We start from the raw sequence: 26,512 nt of genomic DNA on the forward strand, positions 1-26,512 counted from the left end.
TTATAAGGAACCACCAGCTTTCATATGTTCTCATGTTCTGAGCAAGGAACTGAAACGTTAGCTTTCTTACATAGCACATATTGCACTTTTACTTTCTTCTCATTCTTCTCCAACTTTGTTTTTGCATTATTTAAACCAAATTGAACATGTTCCATTATCTACTTGAGGCTAAATTGATTTTATTGATGTATTATATTAAGTTAAAATAAGTGTTCATTCAGTATTGTTGTAATTGTCATTATTACAAATACATTTTTTTGGTCCTCCAATAATCGGTATCTGCGTTGAAAAATCATAATCGGTCAACCTCTAGTATGAACTATACCTAGCCCTGTCCTCACATGGAACACAAATACAATAGTGCTGGCCCGATGCTGTCTCTGACATTGTGCTCCACACTCTATTCAGTTCACTCTATGGGGTGTGTGTGTGCGTGTGTGCGTGTGTGTGTGTGTGTCGTCGGCAGTGGAGAATGAGAACCACTGTGACTTTGTGAAGCTGCGGGAGATGCTGATCCGGGTAAACATGGAGGACCTGCGGGAGCAGACACACACGCGCCACTATGAGCTCTACCGCCGCTGCAAGCTGGAGGAGATGGGATTCAAGGACACGGACCCCGACTGCAAACCCTTCAGGTGCGGCTGTTTCCCTTCATATTTCCTCCTTACTTCCTGTTTTCTCTTTCCTCCCTACATCTTTCCAAGACTGCGTCACAATTCTCCACCCTGCACACTTCCTGTCATGGATGTAGCTCTTTACACTTGTAGTCGGGTTGAAAATGGCAGATTTGGATACTGATAAGCACCTAAATTGGAACGCAGTGGATGTACCGTAACATGCTATACATGATGTCAGAGCGCAGGGTCTCCACTTCACAGACCTGTATGGGTTTTGACTGAACTTGAGCACCGCACGTGAACAAGAAGTTGCCCCCATCCCTCTTGATAATTGGGCGACTTTTTCTAATGTTTTGTTGTCTGAGTGAGGGAAAAGCTTTAAATTATGAGGACTCAATGTATTTTGAAAGATGAGACATTGAGGAATATAATATATACTGCTTTGATGTCATACAAGCAAGCCGAACACCCGTGAGTTTAAATGTGCACTCCACATTTCCATATCATGAAACCCATGTAATATATAGGATCAACGTATATAATCACTGTTTGATGTACAGTTACAAGCATCTGAATGCACTCATGACTCCATTCCATGCGCACCAAAATTACCATCTGCTTCTCTGAATTGCCTTGTGAAGCCTAACACTGTAAGATCGTATTCAGAATGGACAGATTTGCAATTTATAATGGACCATTTTTGTATTGCGTAAACAACAACAGTAATTGTGTAAAGGCAGGGCTGTGTTCCAAGCAAAACAACTACAAGTGTGCTTACTCTAGTTCCTTAGCGACACAGCTAGGAGAGCAAAAAAACAAACATCTTCTTTGAGTCATAAAAGTGCATTGTTGAAATGACTTAGGAACTGTGCACGCTTTGAGAGGTGTGTGTGGCCACTTGGAAACACCAGTTAAATCTCTCTCTAACCTGTGTCATTTTTTTGTCTTATGTTGCACCTACCCCAAATGTTCAAAGAATATTCTTATCGTGTTACTGAATGTATCCAAAGTATTTGCAGGTGTTGTTATCAACAAATGTGTCGAAAGTACAGTAAATGTTAAATGCACATAAAATCAACAGGTGAATTGTGTCCTTGCTTTTTGTCTAATAATTTCCCCAGAATTTCCAAACTGTTCCCTTTTAATTTCCACCATGGTTTCTGTAAAAAACCTTTCAATTTAGCCCTATCCATATAGTCCAATTCCCACAAGAGAAAGGGGTTTTAACAATGGTTGAAACTTTGGAATCACTACTTTCCAATTCCTACCACCCCCTCAGTTAATCACAACCACTTTTTGCATTCTGATGTCAATTAGTCTGATGTAATTCACTGTAATGTGAATGTAGGGACATAGTACTAACATACAGTGCCTTCGGAAAGTATTCAGACCCCTTGACTTTTCCCATATTTTGTTATGTTACAGCCTTATTCTAAAATTGATTAAATAAAACAATTTATTCAGCAATCTACACACATGCACCCCATAATGACAAAGCGAAACAGGTTTCTTTTAATTTTTGCTAATATATTAAAACAAAAAACAGATACCGTATTAACATAAGTGTTGAGCTGAGGTGCATCCTGTTTCCATGGATCGTCCCTGAGATGTTTCTACAACTTGATTGGAGTCGACCTGTGGTAAATACAATTGATTGGACATGATTTGGAAAGGCACACACCACACACACACAAACCAAGCCGTGAGATCGAAGGAATTGTCCGTAGAGCTCCGAGACAGGATTGTGTTGAGGCACAGATCTAGGGAAGGGTACCAAAACATTTATGCTGCTTTGAAGGTCCCCAAGAACACAGTGGCTTCCATCATTCTTAATGGAGAACCTTACAGAAGGACAACCATCTCTGCAGCATTCCACCAATTAGGCCTTTATGGTAGAGTGGCCAGACGGCAGCCTCTCCTCAGTAAAAGGCACATGACAGCCCGCTTGGAGTTTGCCAAAACGCACCTAAAGCCTCTCAGACCATGAGAAACAAGATTCTGGTATGATGAAACAAAGATTGAACAATTTGGTCTGAATGCCAAGGAAATGTGGCACCATCCCTACGGTTAAGCATGGTGGTGGCAGCATCATGCTGTGGGGATGTTTTTCAGCACAAGGGACTGGTTGACTAGTCAGGGTCGAGAGAAATCCTTGATGAAAACCTGCTCCAGAGTGCTCAGGACCTCAGACTGGGGCAAACATTCACCTTCAAACAGGACAACGACCCTAAACACACAGCCAAGACAACACAGGAGTGGCTTCGGGACTAGTCTCTGAATGTCCTTGAGTGGCCCAGCCGGAGACAGGACTTGAACCCGATTGAACATCTCTGAAGAGACCTGAAAATAGCTGTGCAGCAGCACTCCCCATCCAACCTGACAGAGGTTGAGAGGATCTGCAGAGAAGAATGGAAGAAACTCCCCAAAAACAGGTATGTCAAGCTTGTAGCGTCATACCCAAGAAGACTCAAGGCAGTAATTGCTTCCAAAGGTGCTTCCACAAAGTACTAAGTAAAGGGTCTGAATACTTATGGGCATGTGATTTTTATTTTATTTTTATGAATAAGCAAACATTTCTTTAAAAAAAAAGTTTTTTGTTTGTCATTATGGGGTATTGTGTGTGGATTGATGAGGGGGAAATCGATTTTAATCAGTTTTAGTACAAAATGTGGGAAAAGTCCAGGGGTATGAATACTTTCCGAATGCACCGTATATGACTCATTAGTATGACTTAATTTCTGAATTGTCTTCTTCCTGTCTGGACCCCAGTCTGCAGGAGACGTACGAGGCCAAGAGGAACGAGTTCATGGGTGACCTGCAGAAGAAGGAGGAGGAGATGAGGCAGATGTTCGTCCAGAGAGTCAAGGAGAAGGAAGCCGAACTGAAGGAGGCCGAGAAAGAGGTGCGTGTTTGTGTGTGTGTACAGGAAGGTTTTTCCATTACCAGTTAAATGCTTTAATTCTGCCACATCATCACGCATCCTACCAACCTCACAAGAACTAGGGTTACATGTGCCACATCTCCATTTGTACTCAAAGCTACAGATATCTGTATACTTCTGGCCCCTCCTTGGACACTGTGTTAACTAACCTCCAGACGAGCTTCAATGCCATACAACTCTCCTTCCGTGGCCTCCAACTGCTCTTAAACGCAAGTAAAACTAAATGCATGCTTTTCAATCGATCGCTGCCCGCACCTGCTCGCCCGTCCAGCATCACTACTCTGGACTGCTCTGACTTAGAATACGTGGACAACTACAAATACCTGGGTGTCTGGTTAGACTGTAAACTCCTTCCAGACTCACATTCAGCATCTCCAATCCAAAATTAAATCTAGAATCGGCTTCCTATATCGCAACAAAGCATCCTTCACTCATGCTGCCAAACATACCCTCGTAAAACTGACCATCCTACCGATCCTCGACTTCGGTGATGTCATCTATAAAATAGCCTCCAACACTCTATTCAACAAACTGGATGCAGTCTATCACAGTGCCATCCGTTTTGTCACCAAAGCCCCATACACTACCCACCATTGCGACCTGTACACTCTCGTTGGTTGGCCCTCGCTTCATACTCGTTGCTAAACCCACTGGCTACAGGTTATCTACAAGTCTATGCTAGGTAAAGCCCCGCCTTATCTCAGCTCACTAGTCACCATAGCAGCACCCACTCGTAGCACGCGCTCCAGCAGGTATATCTCACTGGTCACCCCCAAAGCCAATTCCTCCTTTGGTCGTCTTTCCTTCCAGTTCTCTGCTGCCCATGACTGGAACGAATTTCAAAAATCTCTGAAGCTGGAAACTCACATCTCCCTCACTAGCTTTAAGCACCAGCTGTCAGAGCATTTTACAGATCACTGAACCTGTACTTAGATGGGCTGTTTACAGATAGGCTATCTACCTACCTCATCCCCATACTGGTATTTATTTATTTATTTTGCTCCTTTGCACCCCAGTATCTCTACCTGCACATTCATCTTCTGCCGATCTACCATTCCAGTGTTTAATTGCTATATTGTAATTACTTTGCCACAACGGCCTATTTATTTCCTTAACTTACCTCATTTGCACTCCCTGTATATAGACTTTTTGTTTTCTTTTGTTCTACTGTATTATTGACTGTATGTTTTGTTTATTCCATGTGTAACTAACTATGTGTTGTTTGTGTCGAATTGCTACGTTTTATCTTGGCCAGGTCGCTGTTGCAAATGAGAACTTGTTCTCAACTAGCCTACCTGGTTAAATAAAGGTGAAATAAATAAAACATCACACCTTCTAAATGAGTTTCTATCTAAGATGTGCGTTTTCTCCCTCGCCACACAGCTGCACGAGAAGTTTGACCGGCTCAAGAAGCTGCACCAGGATGAGAAGAAGAAGCTGGAGGACAAGAAGAAATCCCTGGATGACGAGCTCAACGGCTTCAAACAGAAAAAGACGGCCGCCGAGCTCCTACAGTCCCAGGCCCAGCAGGCAGGGGGCTCCACCACACTCAAGAGGGACAAGGAGAGGAAAAAGTAAGTATCTCCTTCCACGTTCAACTCCCTCCTCCTCACACAGCAGGCATAGGTGTTCAGGGTCGTTTTCATTAGGCACCCAAACAGAAGATAACGTCACGAAACAGGGAGAGACTACCTGGACCTGTCAAATGAGAAATGCTAATTTTCATGTTCCATAGCGAAACGTTTTAACACGTTTGCTGTTGCGTGCCCTAATGAACACAACCCAGCTATCATTGAGGATTCCTTAGGTATACTGGACCGGAGCTGTCTGGATGTTACAACCTGATCTAGGAGGATCAAAGAACAACTGGATAAATTGTCACTATAGTGTTTCCCCTAGATCGTTTTCCAAGCAGGGCGCAAGGGCCCCCAAATCAACATTTAGGGCCTCATTAACCAAAATGAGAGGTGTCCGCCCAAACAATAATACGGGAAACACTAGGTCATTAATTCCACTTAGAATAGATGCCATCTAAATTATTTCTCTAAATAATGAGTAAATGTATTATTGTCCCTGCCTATCCCCATGTATGCACAGTGGCAAGAAAAAGTATGTGAACCCTTTGGAAATCCATGTATTTTTTGGTATTTAAAAAAAAAAATCTAAGTCACAACAATAGACAAACACAGTCAGCTTAAACTAGTAACACACAAACAATTCTACGTTTTCATGTCTTCATTGAACACACTGTGTAAACATTCACAGTCCAGGGTGGGAAAAGTATGTGAACCCTTGGATTTAATAACTGGTTGACCCTCCTTTGGCAGCAATAATCTCAACCAAACGTTTTCTGTAGTTGCGGGCCAGACCTGCACAACGGTCAGGAGGAATTTTGGACCTTTCCTCTTTAAAAAACTGTTTCAGTTCAGCAATATTCTTGGGATGTCTGGTTTGAACCGCTCTCTTGAGGTCATGCCACAGCATCTCAATCGGGTTGAGGTCAGGACTCTTGACTGGGCCACCACTCCAGAAGGTGTATTTTCTTCTGTTGAAGCCATTCGGTTGTTGATTTACTTCTGCGTTTTGGGTCGTTGTCCTGTTACATCACTCAACTTCTGTTGAGCTTCAGTTGGCGGACAGATAGGCTTTCCAGCTTTATGCAAGTCAACAGTTTTTAATCTTAGGTCTTCTGTTCGAGGCATGGGTCACATCAGACAATGCTTCTTGTGAACAGCAAACTCAAATTTTGTGAGTTTTTTTATAGGGCAGGGCAGCTCTAACCAACATCTCCAATCTCGTCTCATTGATTGGAATCCAGGTTAGCTGACTCCTGACTCCAATTAGATATTGGAGAAGTCATTAGCCTAGGGGTTCACATACTTTCTCCAACCTACACTGTGAATGGTTAAATGATATGTTCATCATTTGTCAGTTTGTCTGTTGTTGTGACTTAGATGAAGATCAGATACAATTTTATGACCAATTTATGCAGAAATCCAGGTAATTCCAAAGTGTTCACATGCTTTTTCTTGATACAGAAGATGGAAGATGGACGAATCAAAATATAAATGTTGTATGCATGTGGACCACTTTACTGGTGTGCGACACTGTACACGGTTGCATCAGCCGCACCTCAGATATGAAGAGGCCTGGCACACACCACACGTAAACAAATGACACGGTCATTAATCAAAGCTTTCATTTGCCTTAAGTCGATGCATTTGTAGGAACTCTTTTCCTGACCACCGCTTTGGCTTGTCCCATTAATGTCACCAAGCACTGAGTGGTTTCTCTCCCCAGTCTAATGGATTAGCGATAACCAACGTAGCTGGCTCTGATTACATTGAAATGGAGGAGCAATAGATGAATAGATGCTCCCTAAGGCTTAGTTTAACAGTTTAGCAAGCGTTTTCTCTTATGCCTTCATAACTATGGTATAGAGGTGGACTTGCTATTTTTCTCCTCCAAAATGAACACACATATGCACCAGAGATTAGGATCGCTGTCACTTTACTAGGATTTGACATTGTTTTCTATCCACCTTTATTATACAGAGTACTGTAGCTAGTAATATCCTGAACCCTTCTCTGTCCCTCAACGTAAACCAGATTCATCTAGATTAGATTTGGTATTACAGTAATCTGATTGTATTGAACCCAGGCTAGTGAGACTGCTGGTATAGGTCTATATCCCATAGGAATGTTGGTTCAGTAATTGTGACGTTTTGTTTTACCTGTAGTATCAGGCTGCAGTAGGAGGGCCGTGTTGACAGTTAGAGGTTGTTGTCGTGGGTCCCTTCATGTTGGTAATCGCTCCTGGTTGTCTATTCAAACTGATGCGAGCCCTGCCACCTGCCCTGTTAGAAAGGATGAAGACACTTGCACTGAGAAAGGTTTTTTTTATTTTTTCTTCTAAATTATTTTCTTTACAGTTCTTCTGTCATTTCTCTCTGCTATCTCTAAACTCTGTAGTTTTTCCTCCTCCCTTTCACTTAATGTTTCTGGGTTACTGATCAAAACATTATTGGCTAGTTTCCCGAACATAGATTAAGCATTGACCTGGACTAAAAAGCCTATCTTAGTCTTGTCTGAGAAACCGGCCCGATGAATGCTAGTTGGTACGTCCTCATTTGCTAAACCTTTGGATCCCAGCTTGGCCTCTCTATTTCCTTATCTTGTTCAAAACATAATCCTGTTGATAGCTTGGGCTACAAAACCAATGTTTTATTCAGTCACCAAAGGACATGAGCATGGCATGTTTTAATGAGTGGTGTAGATGTGACATGGAGAATGTGTATGTGTTGCTGTGTTTAAGACCACTCGGAAACTCAGAAATGTCCAACTTGGACACTTGTTGTAGAAAGATAAGGGCCGAGTTTCCCATTTGGAAAATATCTGAATCAACCAATAGGATGCTCTACGCCCAAAAAATATGTACATTTTAACTCTGAGGTTCCGAGTTGTCTTGAATGCACCATATGTCTCCCATGAGTCCATGTGTCACCTATATTGCATCCATGCTGTTTTACAGTTAACTCCTCCCCCCACTTGCTGCATGCTGCATGAAACATCTTGTCCTGGTAAGGCTTGCTCTCTCAACTGTTCACCTGGTAACCAATGACAAAAAGCACATATATTTAAATACAAATTTAAAAAAACATCTAAATCAAATGTCAGTTAAACACATATTTTAACTTAAATGAGAAGGACAAGGAAGTCCTTAATTAAAAAAATAAATAAAATTAAGTAACAGTATTTTAACTTCTAGTAGCTGTTATAAATGCAGGCAACATCTGTACAGTAGGCCTACTTTCAAAACATTAGTCTACATTTTATACTAATCAGACCTGGGTTCAAATACATGTGTATTGGATTTTTTGGTATTTCAAATACTTTTGTCTGTGTATTTGAGTATTTTAAAATACATAGCCCAAAACAAGTACTTTTATCTCAGTATTTGAATTATTTGCCAAAAAAATTTAAAGTCTACCAAATAGTTTGAGAGTATTTTCAAATACACTACATGACCAAAAGTATGTGGACAGCTGCTCGTTGAACATCTCATTCCAAAATCATGGGCCTTAGTAGTTGGTCCAACCTTTGCTGCTATAACAGCCTCCACTCTTCTGGGATGTCTTTTCACTGGATGTTGGAACATTGCTGGTGGGACTTGCTTCCATTCAGCAACAAGAGCATTAGTGAGATCGGGCACTGATGTTGGCCGATTAGACCTGGCTCGCAGTTGCCGTTCCAATTCATCCCAAAGGTGTTCGATGGGGTTGAGGTCAGGGCTCTGTGCAGGCCAGTAAAGATCTTGAAAACATCTCTGTATGGATCTGATTTTGTGCACGTGGGCATTGTCATGCTGAAACAGGGAAGGGCCTTCCCCAAACTGTTCCCACAAATTTGGAGGTGGAATAATGGTCTGGGGTTGTTTTTCATGGTTCAGCTAGCCCCTTTAGTTTCAGGGAAGGGAAATCTTAATGCTGCAGCATATAATGACATTCTGTGCTTCCAACTTTGTGGCAACAGTTTCGGGAAGGCCCTTTCCTGTTTCCGCATGACAATTACCCCCTGAACACAGTGAGGTCCATACAGAATTGGTTTGTTGAGATCGGTGTGGAAGAACTTGACTGGCCTGCACAGAGCCCTGACCTCAACCCCATCAAACACATTTGAGATGAATTGCAACATCAGTGCCTGACCTCGCAAATGCTCTTGTTGCTGAATGGAAGCAATTCCCACCAGAAATGTTCCAACATCTAGTGGAAAGCCATCCCAGAAGAATGGAGGCTGTTACAGCAGTAAAGGGGGGACCAAATCCATATTAATGCCCATGATTGTGGAATGAGACATACTTTTGGTCATGTAGTGTACATTAAAATATTCAACTTGTCTTTTCAAATAAAATATATCTGAATACGAATGTATTTAAAACAGTATTTGAAATCAGGTTCTGATACTAATTCAATACAACAAATCTTTGTAACAAATCCCATAACATTTGTGTTCGTACATTTTATTAATGTCTGTATCCACCCACGGCTTGGCTAAAGATGACATCACTGCCGCAGAATTGGATCATATTCTGTGGTTGGCTGTGCCTGTGCCAGCCTCTGAAAGAGTTTCAAATTAAATCAGCAAGTTTATTAGCCTCTGTCTGATGTGCTGCCCCATCTGCCCTCTGAAACCACAACAATCTGCTTTTGTGGTCCACCCCTGCCCTTCCCGGCCCTGCCTAGCCACTACACAAAGAGCATTCAGAGTCCAGCAGGAACTGCAGGATCGCACTAGTGCGCCGTTCAGCCTTAGAGCCAATTCTTGTGTATGGGTTTTTTTTATAGCATTTTTTTATTGATTCTTCAGCTATTTGATGCCTCGCTCTTTGAGGATTCCATTTATTTTATTTTTTTAAATGAGAGCTACACTATTTGTACAGATTCAGCCACAGAGGGCGGGAAAGGAAGACATCTGTCTTGCGATCTGTAAACTGCTGCGGCTCATCTTCCAAGACTTTAGTTAAATGTGATGACAAACAGCCTGCTGTCTCAGCGTTGCTGTGTCATTCTGGACAACGTTCACAGGAAATGAGCTGTGTGAAATGAACAGAGAAGTCAACCATAGAGAGACACTGCATTTTTCTAAGGAGCAACTTTGAGAATGGATCGGTGAACTTTTATAATGGTCAATTCAGGATAAATAATCTAGTTTGTAATAATCATGTATCCCTCCCTGGTTAATCTCGGAAACAGAAATGTTGCTAGATAGCAACGTTTACATTCATTTATTTACACTAGACGATTTACCGTGGTTAACATTATCTGTGTTAGTCCATTAAGTAAGTAGCCTTACACAAGGCCTGAATGGTTAATAGGAGCAGGAGCCTATCTCCTGTGACTATAGCGTGAGGCAGCTTGATGTACAAGCAGAACGCCCCCTGGACAGGACGCTAGTTTATCGCAGGGCCTTACCTCCAATATATCTCCTTAATGCCGAGTGTCAAGCAGAGACGCATTGGGTCCCATTTTTACAGTCCTTGGTATGACTCGGACGGGAACTCCAAATCTTCTAATCTCAGGGCGGACTCTCCAACAACAAGGCCACTGAGTTGGTGTGTTGGCTCATTAGCATACCTAATAAATGTTCTTTCAACGTATACCCTAAATCTCCCCACCTCCATACACTCATAAGTCTTATTAACAGTAACAACCTTAACACATGTTCCTTCCGACATTACATTTGACCAATAACATGAATGATTCTGTCATTTGATTTGAAAAAGTTTGTCTACTAGTGTTAACGCGTAATGCTCCTTCTCTCTTATTTCCAGTTCAGGATTCCTGTAGAAAAGTGCTTCCTCCCTCAGCCAGCTGTGAATGAGTTTTCACCCCATCCTTGGCAGTGCCATGCTGTTCTCTGTGCCCCTCCCCCCCATTGCAACCCCCGCACATGCCCCTGCTCTGAGGAAGAATCCAGCCATTACTGTGAATGGGAATCCTTGACTCGAATGCATGCTTCTTTTAATACGTTCTTTCACAAGTCATCATTCTGCGTTTGCCTGTTTTTTTTTATGTTGGAAGGTAGATCTTCTCTTTTTGTTTGTTAGCCTGTTTCCGCACGACTGAGTGTGCTTTTAACTTTAACATGTGCAACTACTGTTTTGACCTGCAGGAGTTTGTGGAGGCTAAGGTGAAATGCACATCCGCTATGATCTGACCAAGCGAGTGGTGTGTATGTGTGGCATGTAGTCTGTGCTCATTGCATATACTTGGCAGGGGCAGCATATTCACATCCATGTTTCATACTACCACTATTCTACTCACTCCACTAAACCACTCCAGTAGTTTGGGATAATGAAGATGTGCACTGATATCGTATTGGCATACAATGCATAATTATTGAAAATGATGACACAATCGTAGTACGTTTTTAAATGAAGGCATGTTGTCCACCGCCCATCAAGAGAGTAGCCTGGTCCCAGATCTGTTTGTACTTTTGCCTACTCCAAACATTGCATGACTATCAGTTACAGGAAGTTGGAATGATAGCCTCGGCGCCAGTTTGTTTGCGCTATCAAGACAGGGAGTGTTAATAGTGAACTGCTGATGTTATTTCATCTTAGCCTGGTGCATGTGAAGACATTCATGCTTTCTCGCCATCTCTTTGCCATACCTCATTGTTTTTAATATACTTTGTTATCTGCATACTTGTTAGCTTTTGACATTTTACACAAATATGATTTTGTATATTTCTAGTGCAATTGGGACTTTTTTTATGTATATTTTTATATATATATATAGCATATATATAAAGCACATTTTAATCCATTTAAACAAAAAACAATCATGTAGGGATCAGTATTACACTTGTATCAGTGTTACACAAAAATACTTACTATCCAAAGGAAATAAAGCGTGAATTTCACCAAATATTTCAACTGTGGCCACGATTATTGTGTATGAAATGTATAATCAAGCAGTATTTGAAACATAACAGTGTGTGAGTGGGTTCTGCAAATGTGAGGACATAAGGGTTTCACATAGATTCTGATTACAGTTGGAAACACTTGGTTTGGTCTAGATATTTAACTCATTCAAGGGCTTTGAGATATCCCGCCATTGTTATTGTCAAAAAAACTCTCCTTACAGAGCAAAATTGTCTGCAAACCTGAATTCATAGGGCTGGATCCTAACTTGGACTTTCTTATTAATCATGCCTTGAAGTCAGTAGAACACTTGCATGAGCATTTAAGTTAGGTGCATACATGTCATGTTAGTATTCAGCCTTATAGTGCTGCACTGCTTTTGTCCGAACAGACTGAGCCAGTAGTCATTCTCCATTCCTCCTAGAGAAACAGGATTGGAACACTCCATTGTTTGGCAGATGAGTGTGAGCGCCAATGAGATTGTTGGTTTTTAATTTCAACTCCACTTCCTTCTCATCTGTATCTTGAGGACAGGGTGTTTATCAGGAAAATATTTAAGAACCCCCACACCACCCTTCAAAAATATGTCTGTGTCCTTGCTCAATATAACCCACATGCCTTTGTACGGTGACACAGGTCAGACAGTTGGTCTGATGAGTCAAATGTCTACAGATGTAGGTATTTTGTTTTCGTCTAAATGTATCGAAATGAGTTGCTTATGTCCTTATACATTCTTGTACAGTGGTGTAGTAGGTGTGGTTTACAACTTCTCACAATCCCTTCTCAAATTGCTCTTTGTCTCAATGTCTCTGGGGGAACTGTTGTCCTAAGCTCTATGGGTTGGCAGGGTGTGCCTTGGTGTGTGGTCATTCATACATACTGTGCTTTAGTTCCTCTGCTCACTGCTCTGTGTGTATTTACCTTTCCTTTGCAGTAAACCCTGGCTCTGCACTGAGTAGGTGCTTCCACCCTCAAGCTTTGCTAAGGGACCAGGCTTTGTGGGTAGCGGGTACCCCAAGGCTGAGGAGAGGCATTGTGAACCCACCCTTCTGGGTTAAAAAAAAAACATTCATCTGCTTTATGTATTAACAAAAGGATACCCCTATCTGTATTTCATTGCTGCTCTATGTGCTGACTGTGGCTAAATCTGTCTTTTGCGTATGGTTATGCTTTTTTGTCATGTGTTTTTGCTGAGCTGACTGACTAATATCACCATTTGCTTTTTGCTTCTGTAGGGATAGATATTTTCTGGACTGTTTTTGTTGTACACTTCTTGGTAGTTTTCCCATCATTATTACGTTTAAGATTGTCTGTTTTGATTTATTAACTAACACTGAATACCTTTTTTGTAATTTACAGAGGACATAATATCTGCTGCAAGCAGTTCTCACAAGCAATTTATTCAATGTTTTAAATCCGTATTATGCTCAAATTGAATTGGTCAGCTCAAGTACTGTAGTATTTTATTATGAGTAGTTATTTTTTAGCTTACCACAGACATTGCATTTGTAACAGAGTTAGTGTCATTTGAAGTACAGTAGCAACTATACATGCGTTAGGAAAACCCAAATACGTACGGTCTTTCCTCCCCAAAATGTCAGTAATCCTTCTGGTAGGCACTGTTGCTCTCCCTGACTGCTTGGGCATCTCTTGTAACCTTGCATTTGTCTCCTTTCTCTCTAGCTTCTTTTAATCTGTCTTGGCCACCTGTCTGAAGAGGGGATTGCAGCTTCAACAAGAACTAAGCACCCATTTCCTCTTCCTGTCTTTTCTCACTGCATCAACCTTTTTTTTAACTTCCATCTCATCTGCTTTGTTGAACATGGCCGTATGTGGACTTCACATGGTATTTTTTGGATAGTTTACCTTTTGCCACCTAATCAAGGTACACTTTGGCAAGTGGGAGTCCTTCACTGATAATATTTTTCAGATCTGTCTTGGTGTATGAATGAACAAAGCTTTGTTCAGGTGCTCAGGTAGGATTCTAAACAGTTGTTCAAGAGAAAAACATCAAACCAATAGTTTCATCATACCATTTGTGGCAGAGCCAAGGCTCTGGATTAATTTATATTTTGCATAAAACGATCAGAACTTAATTGACAGTACATTTTAAGAAAGTCTTTATGTAATAACATTCAATCAGTCCATTTTGAGAAGGACTCTGTTTTGAAATAACCATTACAAATAGCCTATTATAAATGTGCTCATCATTCAAAGGGGGGGGGGGGGGTTATGATTTTTATTTATTTAACTAGGCAAGTCAGCTAAGAACAAATTCTTATTTACAATGACGGCCTACCCCGGCCATAGCCTAACCCGTACGACGCTGGGCCAATTGTGCGCCGCCCTATGGGACTCCCAATCACGGCCAATTGTGATACAGCCTGGAATTGAACCAGGGTCTGTAGTGACACCTCTAGCACTGAGATGCAGGGCCTTAGACTGCTGCACCACCCGGGAGCCCCTATGAACACAAATAGCACAACCCAGATCTCAATAAAGCACTGATAAACCCGCCATATTTATTTGGTGATTGATAGTGCGACGTCTTACCTTGCGTGTGAGTAGTAGGAACTTTTGTCAATACGGATTTAAAAACCATAGGACAATTGCGATCCAAATAAATACATAATTCTTTGTTCACTGCATAGGTTGTTTCATTGGAACTCAGAAGAGCCAAAGACATGTTCATGTCAAGCACTTATTTAGTGAAAACACCTTTTCCGTACTGAAATGCCATGTAGGTTGCATTTAATGCCCTTTACGCATTGTGCTTGAACTACCATCAGTCTATTCTGTATTTTGCATGTCTTTTTTCTTTTTCTTTCATCACCTCTGTGATCTTGACCTTTTGCTCCCCATTGTAGTTTTCTCCCCTAACAGTTTTGCACTCTTTCACATTTGATGCTCTATTGTTTGGACCAGTTTTATCTTGTGTATTACTAGTTGTTATGTGCAGTTATACCCCTCTCCACAATTTCCGGCACCCATATTGCCAAATATTACAATGAGATGGAGTTGAATCCTAGATACAGATAGATACTCATGCATTTGTATAATTTATAAGGATATATTTTGTGTATGGAAGTGGAGACCTGTTTTATGAAATATGATCTTTGGACGTGACTCTTCTCTCTGTGTAAAGTTACATTTTGTTGTAAGAAATTGCCATACATTTTTATAGCATCTGCCATAATCACCCCTCCTAGTCAATTACCTGTCCACACCACAAATGAATTATAAAATGTGATTGTAGTTTGATTCCATTTATGTAAATTTTCAATAAAATGATGATGAAAAAGTGTGTATGTTTTTTATGCCAAATAACTTAGTTGTGCAAATAATAAACAGAGGACAGGTTATACTTTAAATTCATTATAAAAGTGAAGAGAAAGACTGCCCCCTTCTGGTTAATGGGGGGGAGGGGGTAAAACCTATTATTTTTCTTAAAGTATTAGCCTGCTATTTAAAATATATACTGAACAAATATATAAATGCCACATAAAACAATTTCAAAGATTTTACTGAGTTACAGTTCATATAAGGAAATCCGTCTATTGAAATAAATTCATCAGACCCTAATCTATGGATTTCACATGACTGGGAATACAGATATGCATCTTTTGGTCACAGATACCTTAAAAGAAAGGTTGGGGTGTGGATCAGAAAACCAGTCAGTATCTGGTGTGACCACCATTTGCCTCATGCAGCGTGACACATTTATTTTGCATAGAGTTGATCGGGCTGTTGATGGCCTCTTCAATGGCTGTGCGAAGTTGCTGGATATTGTCAAGAACTGGAACAGGCTGTCATACACGTCGATCCAGAGCATCCCAAACATGTTCAATGGGTGACATGTCTGGTGAGTATGCAGGCCATGGAAGAACTATGACATTTTCAGCTTCCTGGAATTGTGTACAGATCCTTGCGACATGGGGCTGTGCATTATCATGCTGAAACATGCTACAATAACAAATGATGATCAATAACATCAAAGGCTGTACTGAATTCTAACATTACAGCTCCAACTATCATCTTATAAGAATGGCACGACAATGGGCCTCAGGATGTCGTCAAGGTATCTCCGCATTCAAATTTACATCAATAAAATGGAGTTGTGTTCATTGTCCGTAGCTTATGCATGCCCATACCATAACCCCACCGCCACCATAGGGCACTCGATGTGTTCACGTTGACAATCAGCAAACCACTCGCCCACACGACGCTTTACACATGGTCTGCGGTTGTGAGGCCAGTTAAGACATACTGTCAAATTCTCTAAAACGACGGAAGCGGGTTATGGTAAAGAAATTAACATTAAATTCTCTGGCAACAGCTCTGGTGGACATTCAACATTGTGTTGTGTAACAAAACTGCACATTTTAGAGTGGCCTTTCATTGTCCCCAGTTTAAGGTGCACTTTTTTTTATGATCATGCTATTTAATCCGCTTCTTGATATGCCACACCTGTCAGGTGGATGGATTATCTTGACAAAGGGGAAATGCTCACTAACAGGGATGTAAAATGCAAATCTGTCATCAAGGCAAAGGGTGGCTACTTTGAAGAATATCCAATATAAAATATATTTTGATTAGTTTAACCCTTTTTTTGGGAACTAGAGGATTCCATATGTGTTGCTTTTGACTGGTACTGTATGTATACAGTGCCTTGCGAAAGTATTCGGCCCCCTTGAACTTTGCGACCTTTTGCCACATTTCAGGCTTCAAACATAAAGATATAAAACTGTATTTTTTTGTGAAGAATCAACAACAAGTGGGACACAATCATGAAGTGGAACGACATTTATTGGATATTTAAAACTTTTTTAACAAATCAAAAACTGAAAAATTGGGCGTGCAAAATTATTCAGCCCCTTTACTTTCAGTGCAGCAAACTCTCTCCAGAAGTTCAGTGAGGATCTCTGAATGATCCAATGTTGACCTAAATGACTAATGATGATAAATACAATCCACCTGTGTGTAATCAAGTCTCCGTATAAATGCACCTGCACTGTGATAGTCTCAGAGGTCCGTTAAAAGCGCAGAGAGCATCATGAAGAACAAGGAACACACCAGGCAGGTCCGAGATACTGTTGTGAAGAAGTTTAAAGCCGGATTTGGATACAAAAAGATTTCCCAAGCTTTAAACATCCCAAGGAGCACTGTGCAAGCGATAATATTGAAATGGAAGGAGTATCAGACCACTGCAAATCTACCAAGACCTGGCCGTCCCTCTAAACTTTCAGCTCATACAAGGAGAAGACTGATCAGATATGCAGCCAAGAGGCCCATGATCACTCTGGATGAACTGCAGAGATCTACAGCTGAGGTGGGAGACTCTGTCCATAGGACAACAATCAGTCATATATTGCACAAATCTGGCCTTTATGGAAGAGTGGCAAGAAGAAAGCCATTTCTTAAAAATATCCATAAAAGGTGTTGTTTAAAGTTTGCCACAAGCCACCTGGGAGACACACCAAACATGTGGAAGAAGGTGCTCTGGTCAGATGAAACCAAAATTGAACTTTTTGGCAACAATGCAAAACGTTATGTTTGGCGTAAAAGCAACACAGCTCATCACCCTGAACACACCATCCCCACTGTCAAACATGGTGGTGGCCGCATCATGGTTTGGGCCTGCTTTTCTTCAGCAGGGACAGGGAAGATGGTTAAAATTGATGGGAAGATGGATGGAGCCAAATACAGGACCATTCTGGAAGAAAACCTGATGGAGTCTGCAAAAGACCTGAGACTGGGACGGAGATTTGTCTTCCAACAAGACAATGATCCAAAACATAAAGCAAAATCTACAATGGAATGGTTCAAAAATAAACATATCCAGGTGTTAGAATGGCCAAGTCAAAGTCCAGACCTGAATCCAATCGAGAATCTGTGGAAAGAACTGAAAACTGCTGTTCACAAATGCTCTCCATCCAACCTCACTGAGCTCGAGCTCTTTGGCAAGGAGGAACGGGAAAAAATGTCAGTCTCTTGATGTGCAAAACTGATAGAGACATACCCCAAGCGACTTACAGCTGTAATCGCAGCAAAAGGTGGCGCTACAAAGTATTAACTTAAGGGAGCTGAATCATTTTGCACGCCCAATTTTTCAGTTTTTGATTTGTTAAAAAAGTTTGAAATATCCAATAAATGTCGTTCCACTTCATGATTGTGTCCCACTTGTTGTTGATTCTTCACAAAAAAATACAGTTTTATATCTTTATGTTTGAAGCCTGAAATGTGGCAAAAGGTCGCAAAGTTCAAGGGGGCCGAATACTTTCGCAAGGCACTGTAGATGGTTTTTGCGACTGCACTTGAGGAAACTTGTTCTTGAAAGGTTCCGGATTGACCGACCTTCATGTCGTGTAAAGTAGTGATGGACTGTCATTTCGCTTTGCTTATTTGAGCTGTTCTTGCCATAGCTGTTCTTGCCATAACAGCTACTTGGTCTTTTACCAAGTACCTGTCACAACACAACTGATTGGCTCAAACGTAATAAGGTAAGAAATTCCACAAATGAACTTTGAAGAAGGCACACCTGTTAATTGAAACGCATTCCAGGACTACCTCATGAAGCTGGTTGAGAGAATGCCAAGAGTGCGCAAAGCGTGGCTATTTTAAGAATCTCAAATATAAAATATATATTTATTTGTTTCAACACTTTTTTGGTTACTACATGATTCCATTTGGTATTTCGTATTTTATGTCTTCACTATTATTCTACAATGTAGAAAATAGTAAAAAATAAAGAAAAACCCTTGAATGAATCGGTGTTCTAAAACTTGTGACGGTAGTGTATATATACAGTGGTGCATAAAAGTATTTAGTCAGCCACCAATTGTGCAAGTTCTCCCACTTAAAAAGATGAGGCCTGTAATTTTCATCATTAGGTACACTTCAACTATGACTGAGAAAATGAGAAAAAAAATCCAGAAAATCACATTGTAGGATTTTTTATGAATTTATTTGCTAATTATGGTGGAAAATAAGTATTTGGTCACCTACAAACGAGCAAGATTTCTGGCTCTCACAGACCTGCAACTTCTTCTTTAAGAGGCTCCTCTTGTCCTCCACTCGTTACCTGTATTAATGGCACCTGTTTGAACTTGTTATCAGTATAAAAGACACCTGTCCACAACCTCAAACAGTCACACTCCAAACTCTACTATGGCCAAGACCAAAGAGCTGTCAAAGGACACCCGAAAATAAATTGTAGACCCGCACCAGGCTGGGAAGACTGAATCTGCAATAGGTAAGCAGCTTGGTTTGGGAGCAATTATTAGGAAATGGAACACATACAAGACCACTGATAATCTCCCTCGATCTGGGGCTCCATGCAAGATCTCATCCCGTGGGGTCAAAATGATCACAAGAACGGTGAGCAAAAATCCCAAATCTCTGACCTGCAGAGAGCTGAGACCAAAGTAACAAAGCCTATCATCAGTAACACACTACGTCGCCAGGGACTCAAATCCTGCAGTGCCAGACGTGTCCCCCTGCTTAAGCCAGTACATGTCCAGGCCTGTCTGAAATTTGCTAGAGAGCATTTGGATGATCCAGAAGAAGATTGGGAGAATGCCATATGGTCAAATGAAACCAAAATATAACTTTTTGGTAAAAACTCAACTCGTCGTGTTTGGAGGACAAAGAATGCTGAGTTGCATCCAAAGAACACCATACCTACTGTGAAGCATGGGGGTGGAAACATCATGCTTTGGGGCTGTTTTTCTGCAAAGGGACCAGGACGACTGATCCGTGTAAAGGAAAGAATGAATGGGGCCATGTATCGTGAGATTTTGAGTGAAAACCTCCTTCCATCAGCAAGGGCATTGAAGATGAAATGTGGCTGGGTCTTTCAGCATGACAATGATCCCAAACACACCGCCCAGGCAACGAAGGAGTGGCTTCGTAAGAAGCATTTCAAGGTCCTGGAGTGGCCTAGCCAGTCTCCAGATCTCAACCCCATAGAAAATCTTTGGAGGTTGTTGAAAGTCCGTGTTGCCCAGCAACAGCCCCAAAACATCACTGCTCTAGAGGAGATCTGCATGGAGGAATGGGCCAAAATACCAGCAACAGTGTGTGAAAACCTTGTGAAGATTTACAGAAAAGTTTGACCTCTGTCATTGCCAACAAAGGGTATATAACAAAGTATTGAGATAAGTATTTGGTCAATAAAAAAGGTTATTTTCCACCATAATTTGCAAATAAATTAATTAAAAATCCCACAATGTGATTATCTGGATTTTTTTTCTCATTTTGTCTGTCATAGTTGAAGTGTACCTATGATGAAAATTACAGGCCTCTCTCATCTTTTTAAGTGGGAGAACTTGCACAATTGGTGGCTGACTAAATACTTTTTTGCCCCACTGTATACCTAATACACATTACATAAGATAATACAGTCGACACCTCCAATATATTTAGTTCCTCTGCCTGTCTGCTACATAAGATAATACAGTCGACCACCAATATATTTAGTTCCTCTGCTACATAAGATAATACAGTCGACCACCTCCAATATATTTAGTTCCTCTGCCTGTCTGCTACATAAGATAATAGTCGACCACCTCCAATATATTTAGTTCCTCTGCTACATAAGATAATACAGTCGACCACCAATATATTTAGTTCATCTGCCTGTCTGCTACATAAGATAATACAGTCGACCACCTCCAATATATTTAGTTCCTCTGCTACATAAGATAATACAGTCGACCACCTCCAATATATTTAGTCCCTCTGCCTGTCTGCTACATAAGATAATACACTCGACCACCTCCAATATATTTAGTTCCTCTGCCTGTTTGTTACCAGCTCCGCGGTTGCATGCGGAAACTGACGCCACGATTTCAGAGGGACAAAAAATAGGGTTATTATGGGAGGTTGATGCGAGTAGCTACTGTAAATTCACTTCGAGTGAAATTCTGCAATTGCTCAACACATTTCTGAATGCCACATAACGACCAGTCTCAATATAGCTACCAATGCAGCATTCGAGTCTAATCAGCTAGCTAGCTGACAGCGATGACCCCCCCCCCCCCCCGGATGTTATGGTGATGACCGAAGCCTTTGCCGAAGCTGTTAGTTAGCTACGGACATTCAATACGCATTGAACTTGCTAGCCTGCTAACTATTTTTGAAAAACTGACATCAAAAGGTACAAACAAAGAGACGTTGGACTTGGAACTTCGCATAGAGGTCAGAGTAGCTCAAATCTTCATTTGAGCTAAAAAGATCTATTCGATAAAATCTGTCTTGTGCTTCATATTACATTTCCGTGCAAGATGATGCATCAATCTTTTTTTTTCAATGAGCTAACTAGCTACCGTTAGCCATCTTTGCTCGTCTGCTGCGTCACTTGTTTCGCCAGATAACATGTGTTTTACTTTTAGTCAGATAATTGTCTGCAGATTAAATCATAACTAAAATGATCAAATCATGCTTGAATTATTTGACTTCAATGGTAACGTTAGCTGTTGTGCTAGTTGTGTGCACGCTAAATCGGTATACTTCGTAGACATTTTTGGAGGGGATAAATTGCGCACGAAATGGAGTCGTAATTAAACAGAAATGTAGCCAATGTTAGCATGAATAATTGCAGTTTCCACATTAATGGACGGTTTTGACTGAAGCATCAGTCAGCCTATTCTTATTGATCTATCACTGAGCCCCATAATTCTTAGCGATAGTGGCCATGCTGGCAGCTGGTAATAGTTTTTGCGCAGAGGAAGAGGCGAAGTGAGAGGCATAACTTGGGCCCAAAACCTGTCTTCTCCAGCAGGTGGCGTTTTTTCCCCCCTGCGCACCAAGCGAGAAGCTTTTCGTTCAATGAGTGTCGAATTTGGTCAAAAGAAATGTAATGGTTAATTTGCTACATGAGGCTTATTTGATCGAATAGAAGTTTCGTAATGCATAGACTGTTACGACTACTGATATAAGTAGGACAGGTGACATCCCGGAAACGTTGAAAAGAAAAACAAAACACACTATATGGGAGTTGTTCCTGTCGTTCACCCGCGTCTCTGCCCTCTCATTGGCTAGAATGGGCCCACCTGATCTTGCCTCCAACCGACTGCCTTCCATTTTTGAAGACATTTATTATCGTTTTTAGAGCTGCCGCTTGAGTATCTGGTCAATATAATGGATAACCTGTGACTGCAGTCTGTAAACTGAGTTTGTTAGCTATCACTAGTTATGTTGGTGCCATCTTCCTAATGTAATGACGACATTTACACAGCCAAATCCCTCTGTCAATGAGTTTTGAAAGTGAGGAACAGTGGTAGGCATATAACAATTTATTGTGAAATTGTATTATCGATAGTTTTGGCAAACAATGTCTTCATCATGGGGTGCAGGTGGGATTTCAGAAGAAGAAAATTACTTGAACTGACTTGAATTTGACCTGAATTTAGAGAACTATTTCACCCCATCACCCCCCTTGTGCTTCTCTGTCCAACAACAAAGCCTATCCTGACAACTGGATAATGAAATGGGCATCTACCTTGCCTACAGATTTGTTTTTAGTCCTAAATTTGATGTGGGAAGTATAACAACACAAGTTCTCTCCCTAATAGATTATTTCCGGTAATAAAGTGTCAGTATGTTACTGTGCTAGCATGGAAATACACATTTTGCTTGTTTACCTAATACAGCTCTGTTTTCTTTTAAGGTATGGACCTGATCTGAGGAGAGAGGTGCTGGATATGGCTGAAGGGATTTACATTGGCGAAATGCACTCCTTTGACCTAGTTCCAAGTGCTGAAGCAAAAAAGAGACCCAATTCATCAGATGGCAGTGAGTGATTTTGGTTATTCAGATTAAACTCCTTGCCACATCTGAACTCATTTTGGATGTTGTTGAAGTATTTTGCTTATCTACTGGAAGGTGGCAAATAACTTAACTCAACAGTATACTATATGCTTTTTTATTGTTATATTATTGTTTTATACTTGTCATTGATTGATTCTCTGATTTGTTCTTTAATGTTAGGAGAAGAGCCAATGAGGAAGATGCCGGTGTCCAAATTTTGTTCCAGACCACTGTTTGAGCCTGTGCACTTTGTTAGTGGTGGCAGCAATGGCGGGTCTGGTAATGACGAGAAGGAGAATGACAAGGAACGCCGGAGGAGTGAGGTGAACAGTTTGAGACAGCGGGACTCTGACCGTCCGTCTTATGGCAGCAACCGAGCTCAGGGCTCCTCTGCAGCTAGACCAGCATTTGACAGAGTTTCATCATACGGTTCTTCTTCTGACTCTTGGAGGGACAGAGATGGACAAAGTGATAGAGAGAGAGATCGAGACATACCCTCAGGTAGCACAAGTGGTTTAGGTTATGGGAGCCGAGGATCCACTTCAAATTATATGACTAAAGTGCAACAGGACTACTCAGACAGATATGAAGCCCATAGCACTAGGCAGCCGGACTCATACTCTCAGGCCCCTAGGTTTGATGGATATGGAGGGGGCAGTCGATCAGGGGGCTGGGGAGATTCAGGACGCCAAGGACTTGGCTTCGGGCATCAGGACAGAGGGAATCAGGACAGACCCTCATCTAGCAGGCCATTCAGCAGAGTCTACAGTAGCCCAGGGAGGAGTAGCCCCTCTTCAGTTTCTGGGTCTTCTTCACAACCCATCCCCATATCTCAAGCCGTACTGGATGAAAAGCAGAGGCTGATCAATAGTGTGGCATCTGCCATAGCTGTCACTTTAAGAGACCCCGCATTCATGTGTGGAGCTGAATCTCCAAACTACAATTTCATGCTAAGCCGTAGCATCCAGGCCTGTAAGACCAACCCAGAGTACATTTATGTCAACCTCAAAGATATCCCTCCAGCAGACCTACCCAAGAACAGGAAAGTACCAACTGATGGCTATGCCTGTGAGCTGAGATGCCAGTGTGTTTACCTTGCTACTGGATACTCTGGAAGCAAAAACGGGGCCAGGGACCGTGCTTCTGAGCAGGCTATTAAGCTTTTCTTTAAACAGGTGGAGGTCCGTGTAGTGCAGCGCAAATTCAAACACTCCTTGGTCAATGATATTGTGGTCTGCCAGATTAACTGCCCTACCCCTGCTTTTCTACCGGCACTGCGTAATCCAGAGGATAAGCCGACGCCTAGCTCCAAGGGGCAATACGAGCCTGACAAACGCAAGCATTGGACCGATTTTGTCATTGTTGACAACGCTCATGATGCCATCTGCATTCTTAACAACTCTGCCGCCTTCAACCGCATGAAGATTGACTACAAGTTTGATGTGGTTCCCAACAGCAGTGCATGGCAATGTAGTGTGTACCTGCAGGACGAGCTGGTGGCACAGGCCAAGGGAAGTAAGAAGACATCTAAACATACAGCAGCTGAAGAGGCAGTGAGGAAACTGCGCATGAACCAGGCAGCCCGGCAGCAACAACAACCACAGCAGTTCTCCCGAGGGAACAATCCCTCTGACCCATCGGGTGGCCGTTTCGGTCACCAGGGTGGTAGGAAGAAACACTTGAGTGAGCTGGTCATCCTAGAGAACTCAGACAATGCCATCTGCATCATTAATGACACTGCCCAGTTCAACAAGGTAGCTGCCGATTATAAGTTCACAGTGCTACCAGATCACCGCTGGAGGTGTGAGGTATACCTGGAGGGTCAATACGTAGCGGCAGGCATCGGACCCAAGAAAACGGTGAAGCACATTGCAGCAGAGGAAGCCCTGGCCACACTCAGGCAGACACAGGCTGTGGTTAAATCTAACCTCAGGAAGGAGGGTAATGCTGACGCCCTCTCTCGCCACCAGATTCTGACGCGCTCTGGTGAGGAGGCCTCGAGACAGGAGATCAAGGAGGATAACATTGGGAATCAGCTACTCCGCAAGATGGGCTGGAAGGGTGGCGGATTGGGCCGGGAAGGTGAGGGCATCTCTGAACCCATAAAGGTCAAAGAGCAGTTCTCCAGAGAAGGACTGGGAATGGACATGGACAAGTCTGGGAATCAGCTCACCAAACGGAACATTGAGGACATTATCCGTAACTATGCCAGTTCAGACCGCCAGGACGACCTGCGCTTCTCCACTGAACTCAACAATGATGAACGCAAGCAGATCCACCAGATATCCCAGAAGTATGGCCTGCGGAGTAAGTCATATGGCCAGGGCAGGCTGCGCTTCCTCATTGTCAGTCGCAAAGTGCACAAAGACCAGCTCATTGGCCAGCTCCTGCAGGAAGGGCAGGTGGGACGCTACGAGCTGGTGAAACCTCAGGCCTCACACTGACTGGATGTAGTATAGCTCCAACAAACTACCGATGACCGATACTTCAGAACAAAAACAGGTGTGCCTGATCTGGGCAAAGGTTGTACTTTTATTGGGGATGTTTCAATCTTCTAGGCTTGTCTTTTGGGTAAATACTTCAGTGTTTTCTGCATTCCATTTCCTACAATTGCATATTTTCTGGCATTGTTTTTTACGCTTCTTGTCATTCTACAATTTGGTCTTCTGTCAGCTTCACATTTGCACAATATGCTAGTGATTTGTGCTGTAACAGTTGATTAGAGTTATGTATCTTGACAAAAAGGCTCAAAACATTTTAGCAAACGTTTTTCATGGCTACAGAAATAGCCTAAACCAGCAGAATGCCCATCATTTTACCTACACACGTTTCATTCATTAGTAAAAATGTATATGGCATCACATCAAGTGACATCTGTAACTATATGCTGACATTGACACATCCCTGACATAATACTTTCTATGTTATTTTGCCCCCTTGAATAGTTAGATAATTGAAAAATAAAAGCTGCCTCCCAAGACTTGTAATATGATCTTTGTCACATGGTAAAGTGCAAGCTGTGATCCCTTTGAAATGTCAGATGTATATGTCTTAGTGAATAGTTAACTTGTCTGCTTGTTTTCACAGCTGTAATAATAATGATCAATAAATTAAGTCTTATAGTTGTCTGTCTGGACTTCAATACTTGTGAGTTGATTGATGTGTATTTAGAAATATATTCATCAAAATGCATTGGAACATTTAATTTTATATTAACACTGATGTTCCTATGAACAATGACTATATTCCAGTTCTGTTCAATGTTTGTAAGTTTGTAGCAATATTGTAAAGGTTTTACCTTTAGGTTGAATCCCCGAGCTGACATGGTAAACATCTGTCATTCTGCCCCTGAACAAGGCAGTTAATCCACTTTTGTGTCAATTTTCTCACCAGTGTTATGTTTCCACCAAAATGGACTTGTGGATAAAAAATCAGTGTGATAGTGCACACAAAATGTACTTTTTCTCTTAAGTTATGTACCAAAGAAAGATATAAAGTTCAATGTGTTTCCATCGCATTTTCAACTGATAGTTTTGCCACACTATTGCGTTAAATAGCAAATGTGCCTACTCTTGTCTTGGCACCTGTGTTCTAGCCCAGGGTTTCCCAAACGTGGTCCTGGGGCCCCCACTGCACATTTTGTTTTTTGGGGGAGCCCCAAAGCCAAATTTGGGAAACCTTGGTCTAGTCTACATGAGATTATTATGGACGAGATCGAGAA

The 26,512-nt window shown here is 41.7% G+C and overlaps 3 protein-coding genes across 13 annotated transcripts in view; all 3 read left to right on the top strand.

Moving 5' to 3' along the window:
- LOC100136046 (ribosomal protein L39 protein-like) overlaps window positions 1-5,673 on the top strand; it is a gene marked incomplete at both ends in the record, with an annotated part of 31,932 nt that extends 26,259 nt beyond the window's left edge. The window contains 1 exon segment of the mRNA NM_001124365.1: window positions 5,641-5,673.
- LOC110505183 (septin-6) overlaps window positions 1-15,286 on the top strand; it is a 28,817-nt gene extending 13,531 nt beyond the window's left edge. For 2 of the 8 annotated variants that reach the window (XM_036969599.1, XM_021584215.2), the window contains exons 7-10: window positions 467-635; window positions 3,387-3,519; window positions 4,942-5,132; window positions 12,917-13,659. In XM_036969599.1, coding sequence (XP_036825494.1) covers window positions 467-635; window positions 3,387-3,519; window positions 4,942-5,132; window positions 12,917-12,941 — 518 coding nt within the window. In that variant the 3' untranslated portion in view covers window positions 12,942-13,659. The other 6 variants (XR_005041136.1, XR_005041135.1, XM_021584219.2 and 3 more) reach the window with 6 other exon arrangements.
- A 5,508-nt stretch (window positions 15,287-20,794) lies between these two features.
- Window positions 20,795-25,931, top strand: LOC110505185 (NF-kappa-B-repressing factor). Of its 4 annotated transcripts, none has more exons than XM_021584221.2 (3): window positions 20,795-21,180; window positions 22,652-22,776; window positions 22,972-25,931. In XM_021584221.2, the coding sequence occupies exons 2-3, from the start codon at window positions 22,686-22,688 to the stop codon at window positions 25,233-25,235; spliced, it is 2,355 nt and encodes a 784-aa protein (XP_021439896.1). In that variant the 5' UTR covers window positions 20,795-21,180; window positions 22,652-22,685; the 3' UTR covers window positions 25,236-25,931. The 4 variants fall into 4 exon arrangements, with proteins under 4 accessions (XP_021439896.1, XP_021439897.1, XP_021439895.1 ...); XM_021584222.2 differs by having other exon boundaries at window positions 20,795-21,139; XM_021584220.2 differs by lacking the exon at window positions 20,795-21,180 and adding an exon at window positions 21,305-22,261.
- Window positions 25,932-26,512: the final 581 nt, after the last annotated feature.

This window comes from Oncorhynchus mykiss, chromosome 31, assembly GCF_013265735.2.
Source record: "Oncorhynchus mykiss isolate Arlee chromosome 31, USDA_OmykA_1.1, whole genome shotgun sequence".
Taxonomy (NCBI): Eukaryota; Metazoa; Chordata; class Actinopteri; order Salmoniformes; family Salmonidae; genus Oncorhynchus; species Oncorhynchus mykiss.